Below are 24,819 nucleotides of genomic sequence, written 5' to 3' on the forward strand. Positions count from 1 at the left end.
AATCTTAAGCAGGCTCCATGCTCAGCACAGAACCTGACCCGTGTCTGCATCCCATGATATGATCCAGGGATCACAACCTGAGCCAAAAGCAAGAGTTGGGGGGCTTAGTAGGTTGGGCATCTGACTTCAGCTTAGGTCATGATCTCACAGCTTGCGAGTTCGAGCCCCACGTCAGACTCTGTGCTGAGAGCTCAGAGCCTGGAACCTACTTCCGATTCTGTCTCCCTCTCTCTCTCTGCCCCTCCCCCACTCTCTTTCTCTTTCTCTCTCTCTCTCTCTCTCTCTCTCTCTCTCAAAAATAAGTAATAAAACATTTAAAAAATTAAAAAAAAAAGATTTGGACACTCAATTGACTGAGCCACCCTGGCACCCCCATAATATTTTCCATTTACATTACTGTAAATAAATACTGTTCCCACAGCTTCCATCATGGTAGCATTATACATATGTATATAGAATGCAAGTATAATACTGTATTTACTGGATAAAAAGGTACATATCAGTTTCACAAGATTCTCAAAATAAAATCTACTTTTCTATTCTACTTTCTTAGTGATCAATCTTAAATTCTTTTATCATCTCCAGAGCAGATAAATGTCAGTGTTAAGAGACAAGACCTAAGGGCTAAATAACAAAATTCCTGGGCTCTATAAAACCATATGCATAGGTATGAAATACTGCCAAGCAGTCACTGTATTATAAAATGGCTGACCTGTAAGAAAAAGAAACTCCTTTCCATACATAATGAATGATTTTGCAGTAATAGATCATTAACATTCTTGATCAGCCTGGCATTATTTAAACTAGGCAACTAAGCAAGTATACAGTTTATCATATAGTGTATCGGAATCTTTATGAAGTATAAAGGGTTCCTAAATTGGACAAATTATATATCTAATAAAACTTTGCCCATTACTGATGTGAAATGAAGTAGCTAAGTGAATGATATTTAAGAACACAAATATCATTTTATAAACTATCAACTAGTTTATAAAAAGAAATAAAGAAGGTATATATAGCCATAGTAAAAGTCAAAATAAAGTTCCTTATATCTAAGAAGTTGGCCAGACTACATAAGGCTAATTTTTCTAATTGGAAAGCAATGTATAATTTTTAATGTTTGTTATAAGCACATTAATAACCACTTAAGACTGTTAAAATAAAAACTGTAATACTGACATCTTCTGAGAGTGTTAGATATATCTTTTAAAACAATTATAAAACTGTTCAACCCAACTGGAATCTTGCCACCCTCAATTCAAATCATAAACAAAACATTTTGTCACTTAGGGCAAGATCATCAACTGACATAAACTCTTATCCCTAAACAACACTTAGTAATTACTGTAAACAACTTAACAATTAAATCAAGTGTTCAAATTGACACAAATGCTGACAGTGAACATAATTTTCTTTTGTCTCAAAAGTTCCTTTCCCACTTCTCTCTCAAACAGCCTTTTGTCTTGTTTTTAATAATTCTAAATAGTTCTTACTAATTCTAAATAGTTTTAAAATAATTCTAGCTGTAGGTAGACAGCTCACCCTAGTTTATTAAGTATTGTGTGTCCATATTAGAGGTGCTGACAGTATTATGTAAATAATCATAATGGGTTTAATCACTTTTAAATTTTTTGGTTGGGGATATAGGCCCTCAATGTTGGGTCAGGGGAGGGGAATGGGGTGATGTGGGGAGTGGGAAAGAGATGAGAAATGCCCAGCACAAACAGCAGAAATAGCCTAAGACTAGGAATCAGTTATCTGTGCCTTAGTCCTTGCTCCAGCCTGGTTCTTCAGGTAAACCGTGCAACCTCACTTGTTCATTATACACCTAGGCCTGTGCTGTCCAATATAGTAGCCACTAGCCACATGTGGTTTTGAGCACTGAAATGCAGCTATCCAAATCCAGTTGTGCTATAAAGTCTCATTAATAAATTTTTGTATTGATTATATTTAAGCAATGGAGAGCCACTTAAGGATTTTAAGCAAGGAAATGCCAGGATCAGAAATAATGGTTTAGATCTCTGGCAGCTGTGTGGACACTGTATTAAGGTGAGGAAGACTGGAAGCAAAAAAAGGAGTCTATTGCTGCAGAAGAGGTTTAAGATGCTGATGACTCCACCCCAAGGTGGATGCAGAAGAGGTGGGGAGAAGCAAGTGGATTTGAGTTACTTTGTGACTGCAAAATGGTATTGCCTAATTCACAGGGTTGAGAAAGGAAAAGTGAAGTTCAAGGAGACCACACCTTTTGACCCCAATTGTTCTGATTAACCTGGAGACTAGGGTGTCTGCTGAGAGTGAGAATACTGTACAGAGGCTTGAGGAAAATAGTGAAGGTTTGGAAGACAGCAAAGGAAACAAGAGCAGCTGAACAAAGTCTGTTTTAAGAATTAATTAATGCCCTATATGAGGTTTGAAACCACGTAATTTTAGTGATATCAGTATAACCTGTTGTGTGATTTTTCCTTTGCAACCCTCAGCCATTCAACTATAGGAGTTAAGCAGACTGTAGTACCAACAAAAGGTTTCAGGTTTAAAATGATTTGAGTTAGATGATTTTAAAATCTACATATTTCCAAAATTCTACAGTTTTAAGAATCCTAGAGTTTTTACTGCTACCACACATTTTTTTTCTTATTGTGGTTAAATGTACAGATGTACATATTATAAAATTTACCATTTGAATCATTTCATCACACAATTTTTAAGTCGAGCATCCTAATCAGGGGCCTCCAACGGATTATAGGTGTGCTAGGACATTAAAATCCCAGCCCTCAAGGGAGCATCGCTGGCCCTGGTGGCTGAAGTTCCAACTTCTGCTGCCTCTGGATGGAAGCAGCCTCATCTTTTTATCACAATATGTAATACAGTTATTGCTTTTCTAAGCATTAAAAATGTTTGGGAACCACTGTTCAAAGCCATAAAGTTTTCCCACATATCTTTGGAACCTCATAATTTATTCCACCACGTGGGGTTTAAAGCTCCTATTGGGAGAGACTATGAGTATGCCCACTATTTCCACTGTTAAAGTGATTGCCATAAAATCTCACATGGATAATCTAAGAATTTTGAATGGATTCAAAGATTTTCTCTACTTACATAAAAAATAGGTAATCCCTTAAACTTTATTCATTTATCCACACAGTACTGACTTTATGGCAGGCACTGGGTTAGTTTCTGGAGGTAAAAAGGTGAACAAGACATGGTTTTGACCTCAAGAAACTTAGTCTAGTGGGAAAAGAAAATAATTATTCAAATATTTAAAACTGTAATAAGTGTAAGATGGGTACATACACAGTGCTATAAGAGGATTTAATAGAAAAGACTATTAAAACAAGATAAAACGATTAGTAAATAGCTGGGCAAAGGGCAGGGGTAGGTTTCGTTGATAATTCCAGAGGCAACAGCACCAAAGACCTAGGAGACACTAAAAGGTCAAGGCCAGATGGCAGAAAATGATTGGAAATGAACCTGCAGAGGTAGTAGAGGCAGTTCAAAGTGGCTTTCTTCGAGGAGTAACAGTAGGCCACTGAACGGTTTAAGCAGCCATTTTCAGACTTATTTTTCAGGAAGATCATAGTAGCTACAATGTAAAGAAGTAGTCTAAAAGTGGGTAAAATTTAAGGCGGGAGGAGGAAAACATAGATTTCTATTTTTTTTCTCACCCTTTAAAAAAATGTCTTTAAAAATATGTTTGATAGTCATAAGATAACTCAGAAGTACCAATAAGGGCTAGCTTTTTTCCAAGCACATACTGTGTCTATGAACGCTGTACTAAGCAATTTACATGTACTAATTCATTTACTCTTCATAATCCTATATGGTTGGTACTAATATTATCCTCAGTTTACAGGTAAGAAAAATGAGACAGAGGTTAAGAAATCCATCCAAGGTCACTTGGTAAGGAAGTATTAGAGCAGTATTCAAACCCAGAAGTCTGTCTCCAGAGCCTGTGACTTACCCATTAGACTATTACCATTTTTCAGCAATACATATATACAATTTATCTTTTTTTTAAAAAGTAAGCTCTACACCCAGCATGGGGCTTCAACTCACACCTTGAGATCAAGAGTCACTTGCTCTACGACTGAGCTAGCCAGGTGCCCCTATTTTTTTGTTGTTGTTCTTTTACATGCATGCAATTTAAAATTTAAATATATACATGAATTGAGAACAGATACTCATTTTTTTTTTTTTTTTCTGAACACCAGTGAAGAGAAAGGTTTAGATGGGGTTGTTGGCTGGATGGATATGGAAAGCAGACTAGCAGACTAGGTTAAGACACAATGGTATTTTTGGAATATTGTGGAAGTGACGAAAAGAAGGGGATCGATTTGGGATATATTTGGTAAGTAAAACTGACAGAATTTGGTGGTAGTTTGGATATGCGGGTTAAAGGGGGGAAAGGTGTCAAGGATGATTATTTGGATTCTGACTTATATAAATGCATTGGGTAGTGAAGCCATTGGCAGAGGCCAGAGGAACAAGTTACTTCATTTTGTTCTGATGGTTTTTCTTCAGACCACAAGTACACTGTTCTTTCAATGTACAGTTAAATGACAAACTGATTACAGGTTCTTCCCATTTATAACAAAACTTTCCATTATAAACATTTATACAAACAAATATGCCTCCTGTGTTGTATTAGAAATGGCAGTCAATTTTTCACCCATTTTCTTTAAAAGTGTTATGAAGTCTTGTAAACTTTGGAAGCAAATGATAGTTACTCTAACAGGGTAATGAAGATTTAGCAACCCTCTTCCCTAAAAATACCAACGTTCCTATAGCATTGCTCCAATGGTACAGAAACATCCTATTGGGTGAAATCCCGAGGAATAAGCTCTGATATACATCCCTTAACATGAGTGAGTGGAAAAAATTAACTTTATAGCTTGTATTTATGATTTCCTAAACACTACTTAAGTTTTAAAGTTTATAATACTATGCTTTATCTCCCTCCCAGGTCTCATAACTATTAAAGAACAGTATTGGACTGGTTTAAAAGATACTGTGATTGTAGCCTGTTGTTTATTTTCAACTTCATTTGTAGAACTGCTAATGCTAAAATGCTTCTTTTAGAAATCAAGTAGGAAAACAGACTAACAGGTTGAACATTATAAACACACAGCCACAGAAAGTGTTGATTTAAAAAAAAAAAATTACCTAACAGCTTGTTATCCCAACAAATAATGCTGGGCACTTCTGATTCCGTCTCATTTCAGGGTCCTCAGGAACTTTCCACTTACACATCGCTTTGCTACATGGCCTCACCACCCAGTCCTGTCAGGTCACATCACTAATCTGCAGGTAATAGATAGCTACAAGGCAGAACGCAACCTTAGACTGATCCGTGTCCATTCCTTTATCAGTTAGTGTTAACTGTCCCTGTGGTAGTGGCCACTTACACAGGTTTTCCTGAAATATGCTAACGTCAGACACATTGGTAACACCACGGGCTTGAATTTCCCAGACGGAAATGCCTGAGTTTTCTCCAGCGCATCTCAAAAACGCTGTGGCGGCCGCCAGCTCCCGGAGCCGCCCCGTACACAGCAGGGGCTGGCGCTCGACTCTCCAGTCACCACCTTTAATTTTGGAACACACGGGCCACGGAGCTCTTCCGCCAGAGGCGTGCGGTGCAACGCCTAGCTCGGCGGCCGGAGGAGGGGCGTGACGTGAAGGGAACTCCTCCGTGACGTCGAGCGGGCTCCGAGGGGGGCGGGCCCGGGCGCCTACAAGCCCGGCCGGCGGCCCTCGGGCCCTTCCCCACCCCCGGAAAGCGCGGGCCGCCCTGAGGGGCCGGCTTTCCCAGAGGGGGGTTGGCGGATTAGTGAGGGAAAGAGAAGAAAAGCGAGTGGCCGTTCCTTCACAGCCCCGGAGTCGTGTCTGCTTCCGTGCTGGGGCTTTCGAGAATCTTGAGGAAGACTTGTAAGCCGTGAATAAAAAGGTATCTCCTTCCCCAGACCCGGAGTGCTGGGTCTTAGCGGCTACTTCCGGTCAGGAGCTGCCGGCCGAACGTAGGCGTTTGGCCCCTGGGGTGGGGTTGGCGGTACGGCTTCGGGGCTGCCTGAGGAATAAGGCTGGAGCCCGGATAAACTCCGCTGGAGGTGGGCGGGAAAGGAGGACGAGCCCGCGCTCCCTGCGGTTCTTTGGTCTCCCGCGCTGGCTGAGGATTCGCTTACCCACTACGAGCCCGCCCCCGCGCATGCGCCGCCGGCGGCGGGGGGGGGGGGGCGGTGCGCGGTGCTCGCTTCCCGCGTCAGTCGCAGTTGCGCTGCTGGTTTTTGGAGCGTTTGGGTGGCCGCGGTGCGGGGGGAGAGGTTGGTGGCTACGGGTGCTGGGATGGGCATGGGAGCCTCTGGACCTCTGCTTTGCCCGTAAGAGGACCTGTCCAGTCCCTATGCGTTTGTCTCGGGCACCTGTGTGACTCCAGGCGCGGCTCTTGCCCTACCTGTGTGATAATACGTGCGGTGGGTGCTACTGGAAAGAGTTTACTGAGCACATTCACTGTGGTTGGTGGTTTACAGTGCTACAGGATGCATAGACATGTATTCAATTATTACAGACCTTTGAGCCCGGAATGCACCGTGAGGCACAAGGTGCACATTTCTGCGAAATTAAGGCGCATCGTCGTGTAACCATAACGGTTCAAACCAAAAGAAATTCTGACAAAAGTGCTGGCCGTGCAGGATAGGCTTGAGATGGTTTTACGAGCCAGAATTTGCAAGTTCAGTGTGGGTAAACTGTTTTTATGTGGTGAAAAAACTTTTTTTTTTTTTTTTTTGCTACCTCTCAGGGTACGTTAACGAATGCTTATTTTATTACACTGTTTTAAGCAATTGAATACTGTGCAATTTTAAAATATTCATTGAAGTCATTAAAATTTTGTTTTAAACTATTACTTAATAGAACTAATTACTGTTAGGGGGGCCTCCTTTATTTTATAAAATATTTATTTTTGGGAGAGCACAAGCGGGGATAGGGGCGGTCAGAGAGAGGGGGCAGAGGATGGGAAGCTGTTCTTGGCTGACAACAGTGAGCCCAGTGCTGGGCTTGAATTTTTAAACCATATATATGATCATGACCTGAGCCGAAGTCTGACCCTCAGTTGACTGAGACACCCAGGTGCCCCATCTTAGGCTACTGGAAAGTATTTTGCAGTTGATTAACATCACTAGAGTATGAGGGCCACCCCCACCCCCATTTAGCTGTGTTGGACCTAACAGAATGACCTTGGGAAAGTCACTTAATTTCTTAAACCTGTTTTTCCAACTCTAAAGTGAAATTAGTAACAGTAGCTGTTTTATAGAGTTCTCAAGATTAAGTTTAAAAATGACAATAAAGCAGCACGGTATCTGGCATATAGTAAACAAATGGTGGCTTTTACTGGCAGTAGTGTAAGCCTGTTTATCTTTTAAGGTTAAGAAATAGAATTCAGGCCTCTTTGGAAATGAAGCTGTGTTAATTCACCCAATCCCTCTTTTAAAAACTCTGTTGTGGAAATAATATACACAAGAGAGAGACCCATCCATTACAGTATCAGTAATTGTCAAAGCAGGCCTACTGGTTTCATCTCCCTACCCGGCATTCATGTTTTGTTTTAGCTGGAGCATTTGAAAGCAAATCCAGAACAGGTGAGTTTACCTGTAAACGTATCAGTATATATCTCTTTAACAGCTAAGGACTTTTTTTTTTAAATATGAGCAAATTATACCCAAGACAATTAAAAATAATGCGCTAATATTATCTAAAATCCAGTACATGTTCAGTTTTCACTGTCTCAACAAAGCCTAATCACAGTTGTTTTTTTGTTTTTAAATTAAGTAGGCTTCATGCCAAACGTGGGGCTTGAACTCATGACCCTGAGATCAATAGCTCTACATAGTGAACCAGCTGGGTGCCCCCAGTCACAATGTTTATAAAACTTAAGAGTGTATTTTTCCAGTCTTCTCCTTTAGAAGTGTCATTGCTTATTTTAGCTTCTTCATTAGAGACCTTGAGAAATGATTAGTAAGAAACACTTAAATCAGTTTGGGCATGTTAGTAATGGTAAGTCATTGGCTAAGGAGCCATATGTGAAGTTTAGTAAACTTACTAATCGTTTTCTTTTTTTAGTGGTAGCTAGTTAATGGTTTCAACTTAAGGACACATTAAAATATTTATGAATCCACTTGAACTTCTCAGTATCCTGTTGCTTCCTTCAGGGGCTTACACAAGTAATTATCATTCACCTCTACCCTAAGAGGGACACAAAATAGCCTTACCCTTTTTGTCTTGTTACTAGACGTTTCTGTATTCATAGTTCTTTGCTGTACCTGTATCTTACTCACTGATTTCTCTTGTAATAAGAAAGGTATTCAGATGTTTGTGTGTATTAATCACAAACATCTTTCTTGCTCTTTTATAAGGCATGTGCTTCTATGTATATGTAGATGTATATATGTGAATACTGTTTAAGTCAAGGATATTCAGAATGTTTTCCAGTTATTGGTTCAGTATATTGTTGCACTTCATATCAACCGAAAAGTTTAACAAAAAATAAATTCTTTTTAGAACGTTGAATTATTCAATGCTGATCATGAATGACTATAAACCTCTCAATATCAGAAACATCTCAATTTGAGTAATTATTCCTTTCTAGGAGGAATAAGAGAAAGTTTGCCTTAAAATTTAGCTTAACTAAAGACCAAATAACTGAAATCCGGGTTCTCAGCATAATTGTCTTTACTTCCCATTCCCCAGATTCTCAAAATGATTGAGTGTAGGTAAATAAGGAAAACTTGAGAATAGCTGGCTAAGCTTGAAGATATTCTAACTTAAAATTACATACAGATAAATGTAAAATTCATTTGTGTTGCAATCTGTTGTTTCAGGTATTTCAACTGCCCAAGACAACTTCATACCTATATAATGTAACAGAAAAAGTCAGAAAACATTAGGCAAATAGAAGTGTGGAGCATATTAAGAAAGATGAACATCTCTGGAAGCAATTGTGGAAGCCCTAGTTCTATAGATATATCTAATGACTTCAAGGAACTTTGGACAAAACTAAAAGAGTATCATGATAAAGAAGTACAAGGTAAGAATCTTTTTTTTTTAATAGTACACCAGTATTCTATTGAGACTAAATAGTTATAACTTTGTGTGACAGTTCAGAGATCTCATTTTTAAGGGACCTAATAAAGGTAATTTTTTGTGAGTCATTCATTTATGATTGAGTTGTTGCTCTATAACTATAGACACCTACTATGGGATGTAGTTTTTGCACATCTTGTAGTTATTTACTATGGTAATATGTGTGGTGTGGTGGAAACGGCATAGAAATTGTTGATTGAAGACCTGGATGTGAATTCCGAATTCATTTATCTACTTGATCTGTGATCTCAGCCAAGATATATAATCTCTAAACTTACTTTTTTTCCTATAAAATTATGTGCAGGATTCTTTACAGCCATTAAAATACTAAAGTTATTCTTCAAGATTTTGGGAATCTATTTGCTACCAAGCACTGAGATATGAAAGTGAATGGCAGTTTGCTTTCAAAGAGCCTGGAATCTAATAGAGATAGAGCCATGTAAACAGATAATTACACTATAATGAAATAAATGCTAAAAGGTTTATGTGAAGTGCAATGAGTGTGAGGAGAATTGAGCAATTGTGGTTGAGATGAATATATAATTATTATTTGTGATTGTGTTAAAACGTACTCCAGATAAAAGAATTTTCTCTTAAAGGTAGACTCAACGTTTGGTATTAATATCTGTCTAATTCTGTTACTTTAACATAATACGTTTTCCCATGGGCAGAAATTGCTTGGTATTATGTTTGTTTCTTGCTGCAACCATAGGTTTAATACTATAGTGCTTGACAGCCTTCACATTACACTGGAATGCCATTAAAATATGATCCACCTAATCTTACTTACATTTTCAGAGAAAAAAATATTTCATCTGAAAGAAAATATGAAGAATAAAAAAAAAAAAAAAAAACCCAAACCTCTAAATTAGACTATATTCTCTATCTTTTGAATGTCTAGATCAATCAAAAACTTTTCAGGTATTCTCTTTATATTTTAACCAAATCAGATTGGTTCAAAAGAATGCATCATTCATCAGAGATGAGCACTAATGGATCCTGGGGTCATGAGTGTTCCTAATGCTGAGAATTTTTTTTTTTGTCCATGTGTTGCTTTTTTGTACTTAGTTATAATTACCTTTGCCCCAGTTTTCTGGAATGGGCAGACAAAGACTGTATATGGTCAATTTGAGAAAATATATAAATGGCAATCAAATTTGTTTCTTCCTGTTGGGTAAAACCAAAGCAATAAATGACAGTTTTCTCATAAAAAAAAAAAAAAAAAACAAACAAACCATGATCCACCTAGTGTGTGGGTCTGTGTTAGAACTTTTCTGTGGTAGATGTAGTTCTTGGCAGAACCTCATGATAATGGACTCATCATGAATTAATGAAGCATGGACCCCAGAAGTATTCTTGCATACCCCAGTGTACTGGCAGACTCTTGTTCAAGAAACGTTTTGGGGTACACTTACCATATGCCATACCTTATGAATAAGAATGAATCATATATAGTTATCTGGGAACATAAAGGAAGAACCGGGTGTGTGTGCGCGCGCACGCGCCCTTGAGAGAGATTGATTGATTGATTGATTGATTTACTGTCAAATCAGGCTTTACCATTGAAATGAGTCTAATTAGCCAGACAAAGAAGATTGTAGGAGGGGAACGTTTTAAGAGAATAGCTTAAGCACAAGTTTGGCAGTAACAGCTTGATTTTAATCAAAGAACTGTAGATGAGTTGGTATAGCTCACAGAGAAAATGAGGTAAGTGATGGGAATTTATTGGTCAGGTGGAAAGAGGATGGTGCTAGAAAGGTAGATAGGTTCAAATTATGTAAAACATTATGTACTATGCTAAAGAGATTGTTACCATGCTTTATCTTTAGGATTAAGTCTAAAATTTTCATTTTCAGTGCTTACTTCAATTACTTGTATAGGTAGTGCTGTGTTGAGAAAGAGGCTATGTGATGTACTTGTTAGTTAAATCTGAGTTCTGGATCTAGGCTGCCAATATTTGAAAGCCATCTCACCCTTGAAGGTGGTGACCTTGTGCAAGCTATTTAACTTTATGGTGCACCAGATTCCTTATCTATAAAATAAAGATACTAATAATAGTTACTTCACATTATATTAAATATTTTAATATATGTAAAACATTTTGAAGAGTTTATGGCACATAGTAAGCAATATATGTACTAGCTATATGTGTTTAGATATTAGAATGCCGTCCTTTCTGAAGCAGCACCGTTATAATTATCTGTGCCCGCTGTGGACTATCCCAGCCAGATACAGTGAGATACTATAAAAAAGTTATAACAGAGATTTCACATACTGATTACTTTTATGTTCCTCTTTATGATTTTTGAAACTGCTAATTTCTAGAAAGAAACAGAAAAAGAATGGCCAAAAAAATAAACATGAGAAAATTTAAATGGTTAAGAAATCTTGGGAAATTCTTACTTTTATCTCTTCTTGGCAAGGGGGAGAAGTGGGGATACTTACTTTTTAAAAATTTCCATGAAATATACATAAAATTTTTCATCTTAACTGTTTTTAAGTGTACGCTTCAGTGGCGTTAAATACATTCATGATGTTGTGCGACTATCACCACCATCCATCTCCAGAGCTCTTCATCTTGTAAAACTGAAATTTTATACCTATTAAACAATAACTCCCCATTTATCCCTGCCTCCAGCCCCTGGCAGCCACTATTCCACTTTCTATCTCTGTGATTGTGACCATTCTAAATATCTCATAACAGTCTTTTTGTGACTGGCTCATTTCACTTAGCATAAGGTCTTCAAGTTTCATCCATATTGTAGCATATTACAGAATTTTTTCTCTTTTAAGGTATATACAATATTCCATTGTATATACCACATTTTGCTTATCCATTCATTCATCCATTGTTGGACATTTGAGTTGCTTACATCTTTTGGCTGTTGAGAATAATGTTGCTCTGAACAGGAGTGTACAAGTAATCTTTAAGACCCTACTTCCAACTCCTTTGGAAGTGTATCTAGAAGTGGGATTGCTGAATTATATGATAATTATATTTTTAATTTTTTGAGGAATTACCATACTCTTTTCCATTTTTACATTCCCACCAGCAATGCACAAGTGTTAAGTTTCTCCACATTCTTACCAACACTTGGTATCTTCTGTTTTCTTCTTTTTTTCTTTTGATAGTCATAGCCATCCTAGTGGATGTAAGGTGATACTGTGATTTTGATTTGCATTTACCTAAAGATTAGTGATGTTGAACATTTTTTCATGTACTTACTGGCCATTTGTGTATCATTGGAGAAATGTTTATTCAAGTCCTTTGTCTATTTTTTTTTTTTTTTAACGTTTATTATTGAGAGACAGACACAGAGTGTGAGCAGGGGAGGGGCAGAAAGAGGAGGGGAGACACAGAATTTGAAGCAGGCTCCAGGTTCTGAGCTGCCAGCACAGAGCCCGACCTGGGGCTTGAACTCACAAACCGCAAGATCATGACCTGAGCTGAAGTTGGATGCTTAACCACCTGAGCCACCCAGGCGCCCCTCCTTTGTCCAATTTTTAATCAGCTTGGTTTTTTGTTGTTAAGTTGTGGAAGTTCTTTATATATTCTGGATATTACTCTTTTATCAGATACATAATTTGCAAATATTTTCTCCCATTCTCTGGGTTGCTTTTTCATTCTGTTCATTGTGTTCTTTGACATACAGAAGTTTTAAATTTTGATATAATCCACTTTATATTTTTCTTTTGTTGCCTGTGCTTTTGGTGTCTTACCCGAGAAATCATTGCCAGATCTAATATTATTTAGCTTTTACCCTGTTTTATAGTTTTAGCTCTTATGTTCGGATCATTCATCCACTTTGAGTTACATTTTGTATATGATACAAGGGCCAAATTTCATTCTTTTGTGTGTGGATATCTAATATTCCCAGCACCGTTTGTTGAAAAGACTGTTTCCCCATAGAGTTTCTGGGCACCATTGTCAAAAACCATTTGATTGTATATACAAATAAGAGTATACTTCCGGGCTTCCTCTTCTGTTGGTCTACACATCTGTCTTTCTGTCAGTACTATACTGTTTTGGTTATTGTAACTTTTAGTAAGTTTTGAAATCAGGAAGTGGGATCACTAGTTTTGTTCTTCTTCAGGTTTGTTTTGTCTATGTGGAGTCCCATGAGATTCCATATGAATTTAGGACAGCTTTTTCTATTTCTGCAAAAATCATCATTGGACTTTTGATACAGATTGCATTGAATCTGTAGATTTCTTCGAGTAGTATTGACATCTTAACCATGTTAAGCTTTCCAGTCCATGAATATGCCAAGTCTTTCTATTTATGTAGTTTTTAATTTCTTTAAGGAATGAATACTTGATAATTTTCAGTGTAGAAATCCTTCATCTCTTTGGGTAAGCTTATTCCTAAGTATTCTTTTTTTTTTTTTTTTTTTTTTTTTAACGTTTATTCATTTTTGAGAGACAGAGACAGAGTGCAAGCAGGGTTGGGTCAGAGAGAGAGGGAGACACAGAATTTGAAGCAGGCTCCAGGCTCTGAGCTGGCAGTACAGAGCCCTATGCGGGGCTCCAACCCACAAACCATGAGATCATGACCTGAGCGGAAGTCGAACGCTTAATCGACTGAGCCACCCAGGTGCCCCCTAAGTATTCTTTTTGATGCTATAAATAGAATTGTTTTCATTTCCTTTTTTTTTTTTCTTGAAGTTTATTTTATTTTTTTTTTAGTAATCTATACACCCAGTGTCAGCTTGAACTCAAGACCCTGACATCAAGAGTTGCATGCTCTTCCGACTGAGCCAGCCAGGCATCCCTCATTTCCTTTTCTGATTATTTGTTGTTAGTGTGCAGAAACAAAATTGGTTTCTGTGTATTGATTTTGTATCCTGCAACTTTCCTAGAAGTCTTTACTTATTGTGTTTTTTTTTTTTTTTTTTTTTAATTTTTGAGACAGAGAGAGACAGAGCATGAATGGGGGAGAGTCAGAGAGAGAGGGAGACACAGAATCTGAAGCAGGCTCCAGGCTCTGAGCTGTCAGCACAGAGCCCGATGCGGGGCTCGAACTCACGGACCGTGAGATCATGACCTGAGCCGAAGTCGGATGCTTGACCGACTGAGCCACCCAGGTGCCCCTAATTGTGTTTTTTTAAATTCCTAGCTGAAGTAAACATTAGAAACTCTTTACTTTTTTTCATTATGAAAAGTTGGAGTTCAGCTACCTCTACTATACGTGCATTCTTTATGCTCTGTTGTGCTCATTCGTTGACCAATCATTCTGTTTCATGTTTTCATTAAAGCCCTCTTTCAGCGTATAGGATTGCTGATGTAATTGAGGTACAGTTGTGTTCATTTAGAAATCAAGGTATCTATTATTGTTTAATCTATTTTTTTAACTTAAGCTTTTTTCTAAATTGTCAAAACACAAAGTAAAAAAAAGTTTCCCACCCCCACAACACAAACTGGTAACCACTTTTATAATCTTTTGTGTTTATATTCAGTGTTCATTTCTAATTTAAAGTTTAAGTGTTTTTTTTTTTCATTTTTTTTTTTAGGAATTATTACATATATACAAAAGTAAAGAAAATCATAAAATGAACTCCTATATAGTCATCACTCAGCTTGAACTATCATCAATAAATGGCCAGTCTTATTTTACTTGTATTCCATGTACTTCTCTATCCCTCTTTCACTCAGTTATTTTGGAGTCTCTGACATAATTTATCTATAAATATTTAGCATGTGTTTGTAGTAGGCTTTTTAACTAGAAAGAACCATTATCATGCTAACAAAACAAATAATTAACATCTAGTACCTATTAGATGATAGTGTTCAATTTTCCACAATTGTCAAAAATATCTTTATAGTTCAAATCTGTATCTAAAAGACATCTCTGTGATGTGATTCCTATGTTAATTTTTTCAATGTAATTTTTGTATTTTTCTTATGAAATTAAGTATCTTTGCTAATGTTTAAGAGTGATTTATATTTTTATGAACTGTTACATACTTTATTGCTTCCTTTCTTTTCTTTTCTTTTTTAAGTTTATTTATTTTGAGAGAGAATAAGCAGGGAGGGACAGAAAGAGTGAGGGGAGAGAGAGAATCCCAAGCAGGCTCCACACCGTCAACGTGGAACCTGACACCGGGCTTGAACTCACAAACACTGAGTTCATGACCAGAGCTGAAGTCAAGAGTCAGATGCTTAACTGATTGAACCACCCAGGTGCCCCATTGTTGCTTATTTTCTAGGATTGTTGGCCTTTCTCCTCTAAATTTCTAGGACCTGTTTAGTTCAAATATTTGAAAAATTGGGAATTCAAATTTGTTGTTAGTGATAAAGATCTTATTTTAAAGTAAACTATGCTCATGGTCATATGTCTAAGGATAAATATGAATATTTTACATTAATTCTGCTCATTGACTATACTGTTTTCCCCAGAAAATCTATCGTAAAACTTTGAGGAACAATTCTGAGTTTTAGTACTGACTTGCTATTCACTCAGTGAGGGTCGTTAGATTATATGCTAAGTATGATAGCAGTTGCTGAGGATACAACAGTGAAGAAGACACAGTGAGTTTTGGGGGCTTTGAATTCATTTTTTTAGGAAAATATATAATATAATTGTACAGTGAAATGGTAGCAAAAATAAGCCACATATGAGAGAGTTTGCCTTGGTAACCCAGTAACAACATTGTAATCAGCTACATGCACTACTTATAAAAATGGGAAGGAATAAACAGTCTGACAATTTATGTTGAAGAGCAGCAGTATCTTCTTTTTGGTTTATCATGCTGTGACTGTATCACATAGGTTTACCAATAAGAACAGCTTCAAGTTTAAACTATTATGGGAGTGTCACTGCTACATATTATAAAACTTATCCTAGGTGATCTGGAAGTGAAGCAAATATAGTATCTTGAAATATTTTTAAATAGAACCAGACATACTTGAGTTGTTAATAAACATTTGATAGGAAACTAGTATTCTGCCATCTTCAAGCATAAGGTTAGGCTCTTTATTCTTCAAATGATTATTTCTGTTGTTTTATAACTGGTTTTAAGAAGATCACTAAGTTTTTATTAGGCAGAGTCCCTATCTTACTCATCTTTACATCCCTGTAGGTAAAAGTACTTGGCACATACTAAAAAATTAATAAGTGGTATATGAATGAATTGCATAGTTTATAGCTTGGTCAATGTGATATTTTCTTGAACATCAGTATTTTAAATCCCATTATATATGAAAGTATCAACTTTAAAAATTTTTTGGCATTTATCTGTTGTTGAAAGACAAAGAGAGCACTAGTGGAGGAGGGACAGAGTGACAGAGGGAGACAGACTCTGAAGCAGGGTCCAGGTTCTGGGTTGCCTGCACAGAACCCAACACGGGGCTTGAACCCACAAATTGTGAGATCATGATCTGAGCTGAAGTCAGACACTTAACAGACTGAGCCACCCAGGCGCCCTGAAAATATCAATATTTTATATCTGTTTAAAATCTTGAAATATTTTACTACCCATTTACTTTAAAATTTCTGTTTTTAGACAATACTATAGAAAGCTGGGAAAGGAAAAATAAGTCCCCATTCTACAAGAATGCATCTGTGCTTTTTTGTTTATTCTTTCCTACTTTTAAAAGAAATGTGTGTAGCTTTATGCATTGTTGTGATCAATATTCATAGTGTTTTACACGTGGCTTTTTTTTTTTTTTTAAATGTTTATTTTTGAGAGCGAGAGAGAGACAGCACAGGTTGAGGGAGCAACAGAGAGAGGGAGGCACAGAATCTGAAGCAGGCTCCAGGCTCTGAGCTGTTAGCACAGAGCCCGACACGGGGCCGCAACTCATGGACCGCGACATCATGATCTCAGCCCAGTCGGAAGCTCAACTGACTGAGCCACCCAGGCGCCCCATATATGGCTTATTTTTAAGTATTATTTCGTTATTTAAACTGTGCTTGCTTTTCCATGTTGCACATAATCATTTTAGAATTTTTATATATGCCCATTTAAAATTGGGTCAGGGGTGCCTGGGTGGCTCAGTCGGTTGAGCATTGGACTTCAACTGGGATCATGATCTCGTGGTTTGTGGATTTGAGCCCTGTGTCAGGCTTACTGCTTGCTGTCCACGCAAAGCCTGCCTCAGATCCTCTGTCCCCCTCTGTCTCTGCTCTTCCCCTGCTTGTGTGGTCTCTCACTCAAAAATAAAGAAACATTTTTTAAAAATAAAATAAATAAAATTGGGTCAGTTTTATTTTTAGGCTCTTAATTTAACAGGGATAAAATATTTGGCAGATTTATTCATGTTCCTTAGTGTTTCAGGGTCTTCAGGAAACCCTTACTTTATGATGAGGAAGAGTCAAGAAAATAATATACTTTTTTTTTTAATGTTTATTTATTTTGAGAGAGAGAGAGTGTGAGCACATGTGTGCATGAGTGGAAGTAGGAGCAGAGAGAGAGGAGAGAATCCCAAGAAGGCTCCATGCTGCCAGTGCTAAGCCTGATGTGGGGCTTGACCTCCCAAACCATGAGATCATGACTTGACCCAGAATCAACAGTCGGATGCTTAACTAACCGAGCCATCCATGCCCTAATACACACTTTTTAATAAGAAACAACATGCCAAATTCATCAGATTATACAACATATAAAACTCACAAATATTACATGGTGGATAATTCTTCTAACTTGTGGACTCCTCATAGCTATTCTCTAGTACTCATCACACTCTCAGGAGAGTCAGTTTATATACACTGAAAATGTTAAAAGAAGCATACAGCAGGTTTCAGTATATTTAGCTAATACCCAAGTGCTTTATGAATGGTAGGTATTAGATATACGTGTGAACTGATGAGAGAAGATAATTTCTGATTCATTATAATATGAGATTGATCAGAGTTCTTTTTCCAATTTCAAAATCCCTTATGGATTCTTAAGGGTATTAAATGAGCACTATTGTTTTTAAAAAAATAATGTTATTTAAAAACATTTGGGTTCAGATGAGGCAAATTTGCTGAAAGCAGACTTTTTATGTATTCTACACAGTTCCATATAAAATTAGATCTTCCAACTGTGTGATAACATCAAAGACATGCCTGAAGGGTACTTAATTTTTTTGAAAGTGGGGGATCCACTTGGAGAAACCCGTATAAGAGGCTATTTGAAAGACATCAAACATGGACTTGTCTGGACTTTGCAGGTTTTGAAGTATATATAGAAATCAAAATTGACTCATTACTTTTAAACCTTTATGTCAGTTTAAAAAACAGAGAAGAAATGTTTTGAATGGTAGTACTTGAAATATATAATTTTTACTTAGATATCCAAGAAACTCTTCCCATATACATGGGAACTTATATACATCTGAATACACCCACTGTATCTTGAGGTTTTTTTTTTTTTTTTTTGCTTCATTTGACCAAAACATAATAAAATGATAGATAAACATGTCATATGCAAGACAGTTTGTACACTGATCACAAGAATATATTAAGCTATATGCATTCTTTTAAAGCTGAGGGGGGAAAGAATAGATAAAGTCTCCCAACTTCTATTGAACAGCAGTGTGCAAAGACCATTTTTGTTGGAAAAGTCTGGAGACATTTGTGACTGAGTTTTTATATTTTTTATCTTTAGTAAAATTGTATCCCTTCATGATTGTTCACTTTAGTGTCTTATGTTCCTTTTGTGACAAATGCTGCTAGTATCAGGGTCAAAAACAAATTGTTATTGATAAATGTTACTGATAACTTATTAGAGCATCTTTTATGTTTTAATAGAATTTAATAGAAATTTCAGAGTTCTTTAAATTTCAGAAGTTTGAACAATTCAAAGTATTCATTGGGTACAATATTTTTTTGCCTTTTTAAATCTCTGTCAGTATCAGGTTTATTACTTAAAAGCACTAATAAATAGAATAATAAAATAAAATTTAGAATGTTTATTTTTCAAAACACCATTTATTTTTTAAAGACTTTTGTTTTTAAGTAATCTCTGTGCCCAATGTGTGGCTTGAACTCACAACCCCAAGATCAAGAGTCATACCCAGTACCAACTGAGCCAGCTAGGCTCCCCAGAATGCCACCATTTTAATAAATGGTCTCTTGTTCATGCCAGGTTCTATTATCAGCATCTCATCTAATAATGTTTTCTGTATCTGGTAAATACAGTAATCAGTTCTTTTAGAAAACTAGGCAGATTTTTCTAGACAAAATTAGAACCTCTTTGAAGGCACACAAAACTATAGAGGTTCTAATACAACAGGATAAATACTTCTTGATTCGGTTTAGGGTTGTTTCATTTATTTTCTCAGATGTTTCATCAAAATTCCTAAAAGATGACATTCATATTAAGGCTACATAAATTAACAGTGAAAGGAATTGCGTGTAATTTTGGTCCATAACATCAGTGTCATACTCATTGTTAATACTATAAGTAACTCTCCCATCTAATATTTTTCCATTTGTATTAACATCTATAAGTTCAATTGAGTCCATAAAAATTAATTTACCTATTTTGAGATAATTAAAATTTAAGACTTAAACTAAGCATCTTATAAAGACAAGAGTTTTCACTTTAGAATTAAGATAATTTATTAGGCCCTTGCAGAAAAACTAGTGGTAATATTTTGGTCGAGGTTAAATTACTTGAGTTGTATACATAAAGCCACTATTTGTCAACAAAGTTATTAGGCTTATTCAAAACCATAGATAACTTGTTTTAAAGTGACAGTACATACACTGCATATATGGTCTGTTCTGGGTAGAGAACTAAAATAAGTAAAAGTTAACATAATGATTTTTATTTTGCTTATAACAAATTCTTGTCTCATTTCTGAATTCTTATTTAAACTTGTTTCCTGTGGTGGCCCTTGGGTGGTTCAGTCAATTGAGCATCCGACTTATGGCTCAGGTCATGATCTTTGGTTCGCGAGTTCGAGCCCTGCGTCAGGCTCTGGGCTCTGTGCTGACAGCTCAGAGCCTGGAGCCTTCTTCAGATTCTGTGTCTCCCTCTCTCTCCCTTTTCTGCTAGTACTTTATCTGTCTGTCTCTGTCTCTGTCTCTCGCGAAAATAAAAGACATTAAGAAATAAATTAATATTAAAAAAATAAAATAAACTTGTTTCCTGTGTTATAACTACACATATGGGCCCTTAATTTTTTCATTTCCTCCAATATCCATATGTTAGCCAGAGTAGGGTTAATTTGTAGTACAGCACTTGGTCTTGTGAATGCTGTTTCCTCAATGGGTATCTCAGGTTGCCAGTGTTACAATCCCAAATACTTTGTTGAACAGACTACCTGTTCATACAGGAGCTACATTGTATAGCCTCATTCCTTCCGATGGGTGTGGAACAGGATTAAAGCACACTTTATAGGGGTTCTAATTGTAGATGCCTAATTGACTTGATGAATAGCAAATGCTAAAATTTAAACACACACACATAGACACACACATAAACCTGTTTCAGGGCTGATCTGCGTGACAGAACAAATGCCTCACAGGTGTTGAATGCTTACAAGATAAAAGAGTACTCTTTCCATATTTCCCAAGAATTTTCTTTTGATGTTTATATGGATTTTCTATCTCATTGTTTCTTTTCTTAAAATGGTCATGGCAATAATCCTTTTCATCTTTGGCTGCACTGAGTTTTAGAAGTTGGGTAAAATTAAAAATAAAATCTATCAATAAGTAAATTTTCAGGGCACCTAGGTGGCTCAGTCGGTTAAGCGTCCGACTTCGGCTCAGGCCATGATCTCACGGTTCATGGGTTCGAGCCCCACATCGGGCTCTGTGCTGACAGCTCAGAGCCTGGAGCCTGTTTCAGATTCTGTCTCTCCCTCTTTCTCTGCCCCTCCCTCACTTGCATTCTGTCTCCCTCTGTCTCAAAAATAAACATTAAAAAATTTTTTTAATCAAAAAAAAAAAAAGTAAATTTCACACACTTTGGAAAGAAGGGAGTGAAAAACTGCTGACTTGTCTTTGGCCTAGTCAGGTCATAAGTTTTTTTCTTAATTCTTTAAGAATGATTTGATGCTTGGGGCGCCTGGGTGGCTCAGTCAGTTACGCGGCCGACTTCGGCTCAGGTCACGATCTCACCATCGGTGAGTTCGAGCCCCGCGTCGGGCTCTGGGCTGATGGCTCGGAGCCTGGAGCCTGCTTCCGATTCTGTGTCTCCCTCTCTCTCTGCCCCTCCCCTGTTCATGCTCTGTCTCTCTCTGTCTCAAAAATAAATAAACGTTAAGAAGAATGATTTGATGCTTTACTAAGTAAGTACTTTCAAGTTTTCATGAATATGTCATTATCTGAAAAAGAAGGAAGCTTCTCAGCCTGGGAATCTGACAGATGGAAAAGATTTTTTTTAAACAGCATACCAGTTTTTATTCTTAATATTAAAAGAAATATTTTCCTTTATTATGTTTTATATTTTAACGAATTTCCAACTATTAGGGCAGATCTTTTTCCATAATTTTTTTTAAGTTTTTATTTTGAGCTTATTGTAAATTGACATGAAATTTTAAGAAATAATACAAAGAACTGTCATATACTCTTCAGCCAATTTCCCACAATGGGAGCATCTTTTACAATTATAGTACAACAGCAGGACCAGGAAATTGGCATTGATACAATTTACCAACCTTATTCAGATACCCCCAATTTTATATGCACTCACTTCCACGGTGTTGATTTTAGATGCCTGTGACTACCACCAGAGATCCCTCACACCACTTATTTAAGCCCTCAGCCCCCTTTTTCCCATCCCAACCCCTCCAGTTTGTGGCTACCAATAATATGTTTTTTATAATTTTTTCCTGTCATGAGTGTTAGTTATGTAAGTAGAATCACATCGGATGTACCCTTTGAGATTGGCTTTTTTTTCAGTCAGTGTAATTTCCTTGGGAACCATCCAAGTTGTTACATGTATCAACATTTCATTCCTTTTTATTGCTGAAGAGTACATGTGGTACAAGTATGTACCAGTTTTTTTTTGTTTTGTTTTTTAACAGTTCACTTGTTAAAGGACATTTGGGTTGTTTCTAGTTTGGGGCTGTTATGAATAAAGCTGCTGTGAATATTTGATTATTCATAACTTTTTTCTCACAATTCATAATATTTGTTTATTCACATTTTAGGCTGTAAAAATAAGGGTAAAGTGTATCCTATCAGTTGGACATTTCCTAGAGGTGAAATTTGAGAAACAGGGCAAAAGTCTAACACAAAACAGTTGTCCAGGGCCTGCCTTTTTCTATATTCCTGGCAGCAAATCCTTACTACTTGGGATGATAAGAAGAGGTGGCTTTCCCGTCAGTATTTATACCATCCTATCAACTTTATCCCTAGTCAGCATCATGGAGGGGGATTGGTGGAGAAACGTATAATTTTTTTAAAACTCTTATTTGTCTAAATTCTGTTTTTGAATGCTTGTCCTAAATTATACCGATAGTGAAAAGTCCTGTTCTTAGAAATAACAAATTTATTAATGTTTCTATGTACAGTATATGGAAAGTTTTTCTAAATGTATAACTTATTAGAATCCATAGATAAACTATCAAAGGCAAATAGTAAATCTTTGATTTTTCAATAATTAGTCAACTAATACCTATTTGTTGGGGACTAATCCTACCCCAAATGAAAGAAATTCTTGAGTGGATACAGAACTTCTAAACTTGCTAAGCATTATTTTAAAAAGTAAATAAAATATCCACAATTAGAAAAAGTGTAAAATAGTAAAAAGATTGATTTAGGGCTCAGAAAAATCAAACAGAGAAACTTTTTCCTCCTTTTATGATAATCATACTGTAGAAAATAGAGGTCATAGAGAAAATAGAAAACCAAATAGTTTAGCGTTGCTAAATAGACAGTTTTTTTCACTTATTTTAATAATATCCCATCAAGTGATTATATCATATTTTATTTAAACATCCCTATTTTAAGCAGTTTATATTGCTATAAATTGTTCAGTGTCCTTTGTGACTATGAGTTTCTCTATAGTTTGGATTATATTCTTGGGTTAGAATCCAGGAAATGAGATACTGATGAAGGAGTCCTATTACGTATTGCTAAATTGCTTTCCAAAAGAATTCTATCCATTTATAATATCTCCAGCAAGTATGGGAGTATAGTTTTACAGCACTTTTATCAACATATTGGGTATTACAGTCTTTATAATTTTGCTAAGTAATTGTTTTGGTTTGAATTTATATTTAGTTGCTAGTAATGTTGGATAGATTTTTGTATTTGTTTAATGACCATTTTTCTCCTTTTGTTAATTATCATTTACAAAAATTAGAAATGTCACTCTATTTTGTCCATATCCTTCCTTGCAGTTTCAGTGCCCTTCAGCCTGCTTTCTTCATGATAACTGCTTGAGTCCCATAGGCAGGAGTCTTCTCTTATGTGTTGTGTCAGACTCAATTAAAATAAGAAATATATGTAACAGCTATCTTGAGTGTTCTTCGTTAAGTATTTTAGCGTAAGCAATTTTGCTCCTCATCCAGGACTTCCTGCAATAATCTATTTTAATCCCAGAAGACTTGAGCCTACATAAGCATGGTTGCTGTTAGCAAATACATAGGCTATGTCAGAACATAGACCTTCATTTATAGTGAGCCTCTAATTATATGCTTGCCCCTGCTATTATGAAGGAAGTAACTCACTTTAGGTGGAGAAAATTTCACTCTACTTAGCTGTCATATAATAGACTAAAGGCAGTAATGTTGCAGATATACTTTTGTGACCTTGGGGTACAAATAAGGGAAATACACTCTCCAAGCTAATGGGACCTGGCTTATTATTCAGAGCCCAGAGTCGAGTAACTTAATGGTGTAGCATTAGACTCATAAAGAAACTCAGATCAACTGCTTTAGAAGTGGTAAATGTATAAATAAAATACTGTGGTTTTTTTTTTTTTCTTTTTCAGGTTTACAAGTAAAAGTAACAAAACTGAAAAAGGAACGAATTTTGTAAGTACCAGTATATAATACTGATTTCTTATTTTTAAATTAATTGATACTGACGTCCTATTTGACCTCAATGGCTTATTTATGAGAAAGTTAGTTTACAGCATGGACCTTGGATAGTTGACCATGAGTTTTTCAAAATTCTAAGGTAAAAAGAATAACTTAATTTTGAGTATATTCTTAGTTAATATTTGCATATATTTATACATTAATGTAATTTTTATATATACATACATACATATGGGTATGTATACATATAATCTTTTTCCATAAAGTATTTATTAAGAAAATAACTGTTCTATAAATTCATTTTGATCTGTCAATGTTATTCTTTTCTCATCTGTGATTAACACCTGGAATTTAAGATACTGCAAGAAAGGAGCAAAATCTGGGATTTCTGAACTGATACAAGAAATGAGACAAGGGGCTCCTGGCAGGCTCATTCGGTGGACCTGTGACTCTTGATCTAGGGGTTGTAAGTTCAAGCCCCACATTGGGTGTAGAGATTACTTAAAAAAAAAAAATCCTTAAAAAAAAAAAAAAAGGTATAGGAGCAAATGAGACCCCTTTTAACTAGTTTGAAATTACCAAAAGTTCCCCTGAATTGTTTTGGTTATTTTTTTTTAATATGAAATTTATTGTCAAATTGGTTTCCATCCAACACCCAGTGCTCATCCCAACAGGTGCCCTCCTCAATGCCCATCACCCACTTTCCCCTCCCTGTTTTGGTTATTAAGCCTAGAATCAGATCTGATTTTCTAAGTCCGAAGCAAATTT

General features: G+C 36.4%; 1 protein-coding gene across 4 annotated transcripts in view; it reads left to right on the forward strand.

The window, feature by feature from the left end:
• The window catches only part of RBBP8 (RB binding protein 8, endonuclease), a 110,122-nt gene that overhangs the window by 12,719 nt on the left and 72,584 nt on the right, over nucleotides 1-24,819 (forward strand). The window contains exons 2-4 of one of the 4 annotated variants that reach the window (XM_045456909.1): nucleotides 5,220-5,304; nucleotides 8,868-9,073; nucleotides 24,003-24,045. In XM_045456909.1, the coding sequence (XP_045312865.1) occupies nucleotides 8,965-9,073; nucleotides 24,003-24,045 (152 nt within the window). In that variant the 5' untranslated portion in view covers nucleotides 5,220-5,304; nucleotides 8,868-8,964. Of the gene's footprint in view, nucleotides 1-5,219; nucleotides 5,305-5,691; nucleotides 5,942-7,203; nucleotides 7,629-8,867; nucleotides 9,074-24,002; nucleotides 24,046-24,819 lie in introns of those variants that run through there. The other 3 variants (XM_045456908.1, XM_045456911.1, XM_045456910.1) reach the window with 3 other exon arrangements.

This window comes from Leopardus geoffroyi, chromosome D3 (genome assembly GCF_018350155.1).
Source record: "Leopardus geoffroyi isolate Oge1 chromosome D3, O.geoffroyi_Oge1_pat1.0, whole genome shotgun sequence".
Lineage (NCBI taxonomy): Eukaryota > Metazoa > Chordata > Mammalia > Carnivora > Felidae > Leopardus > Leopardus geoffroyi.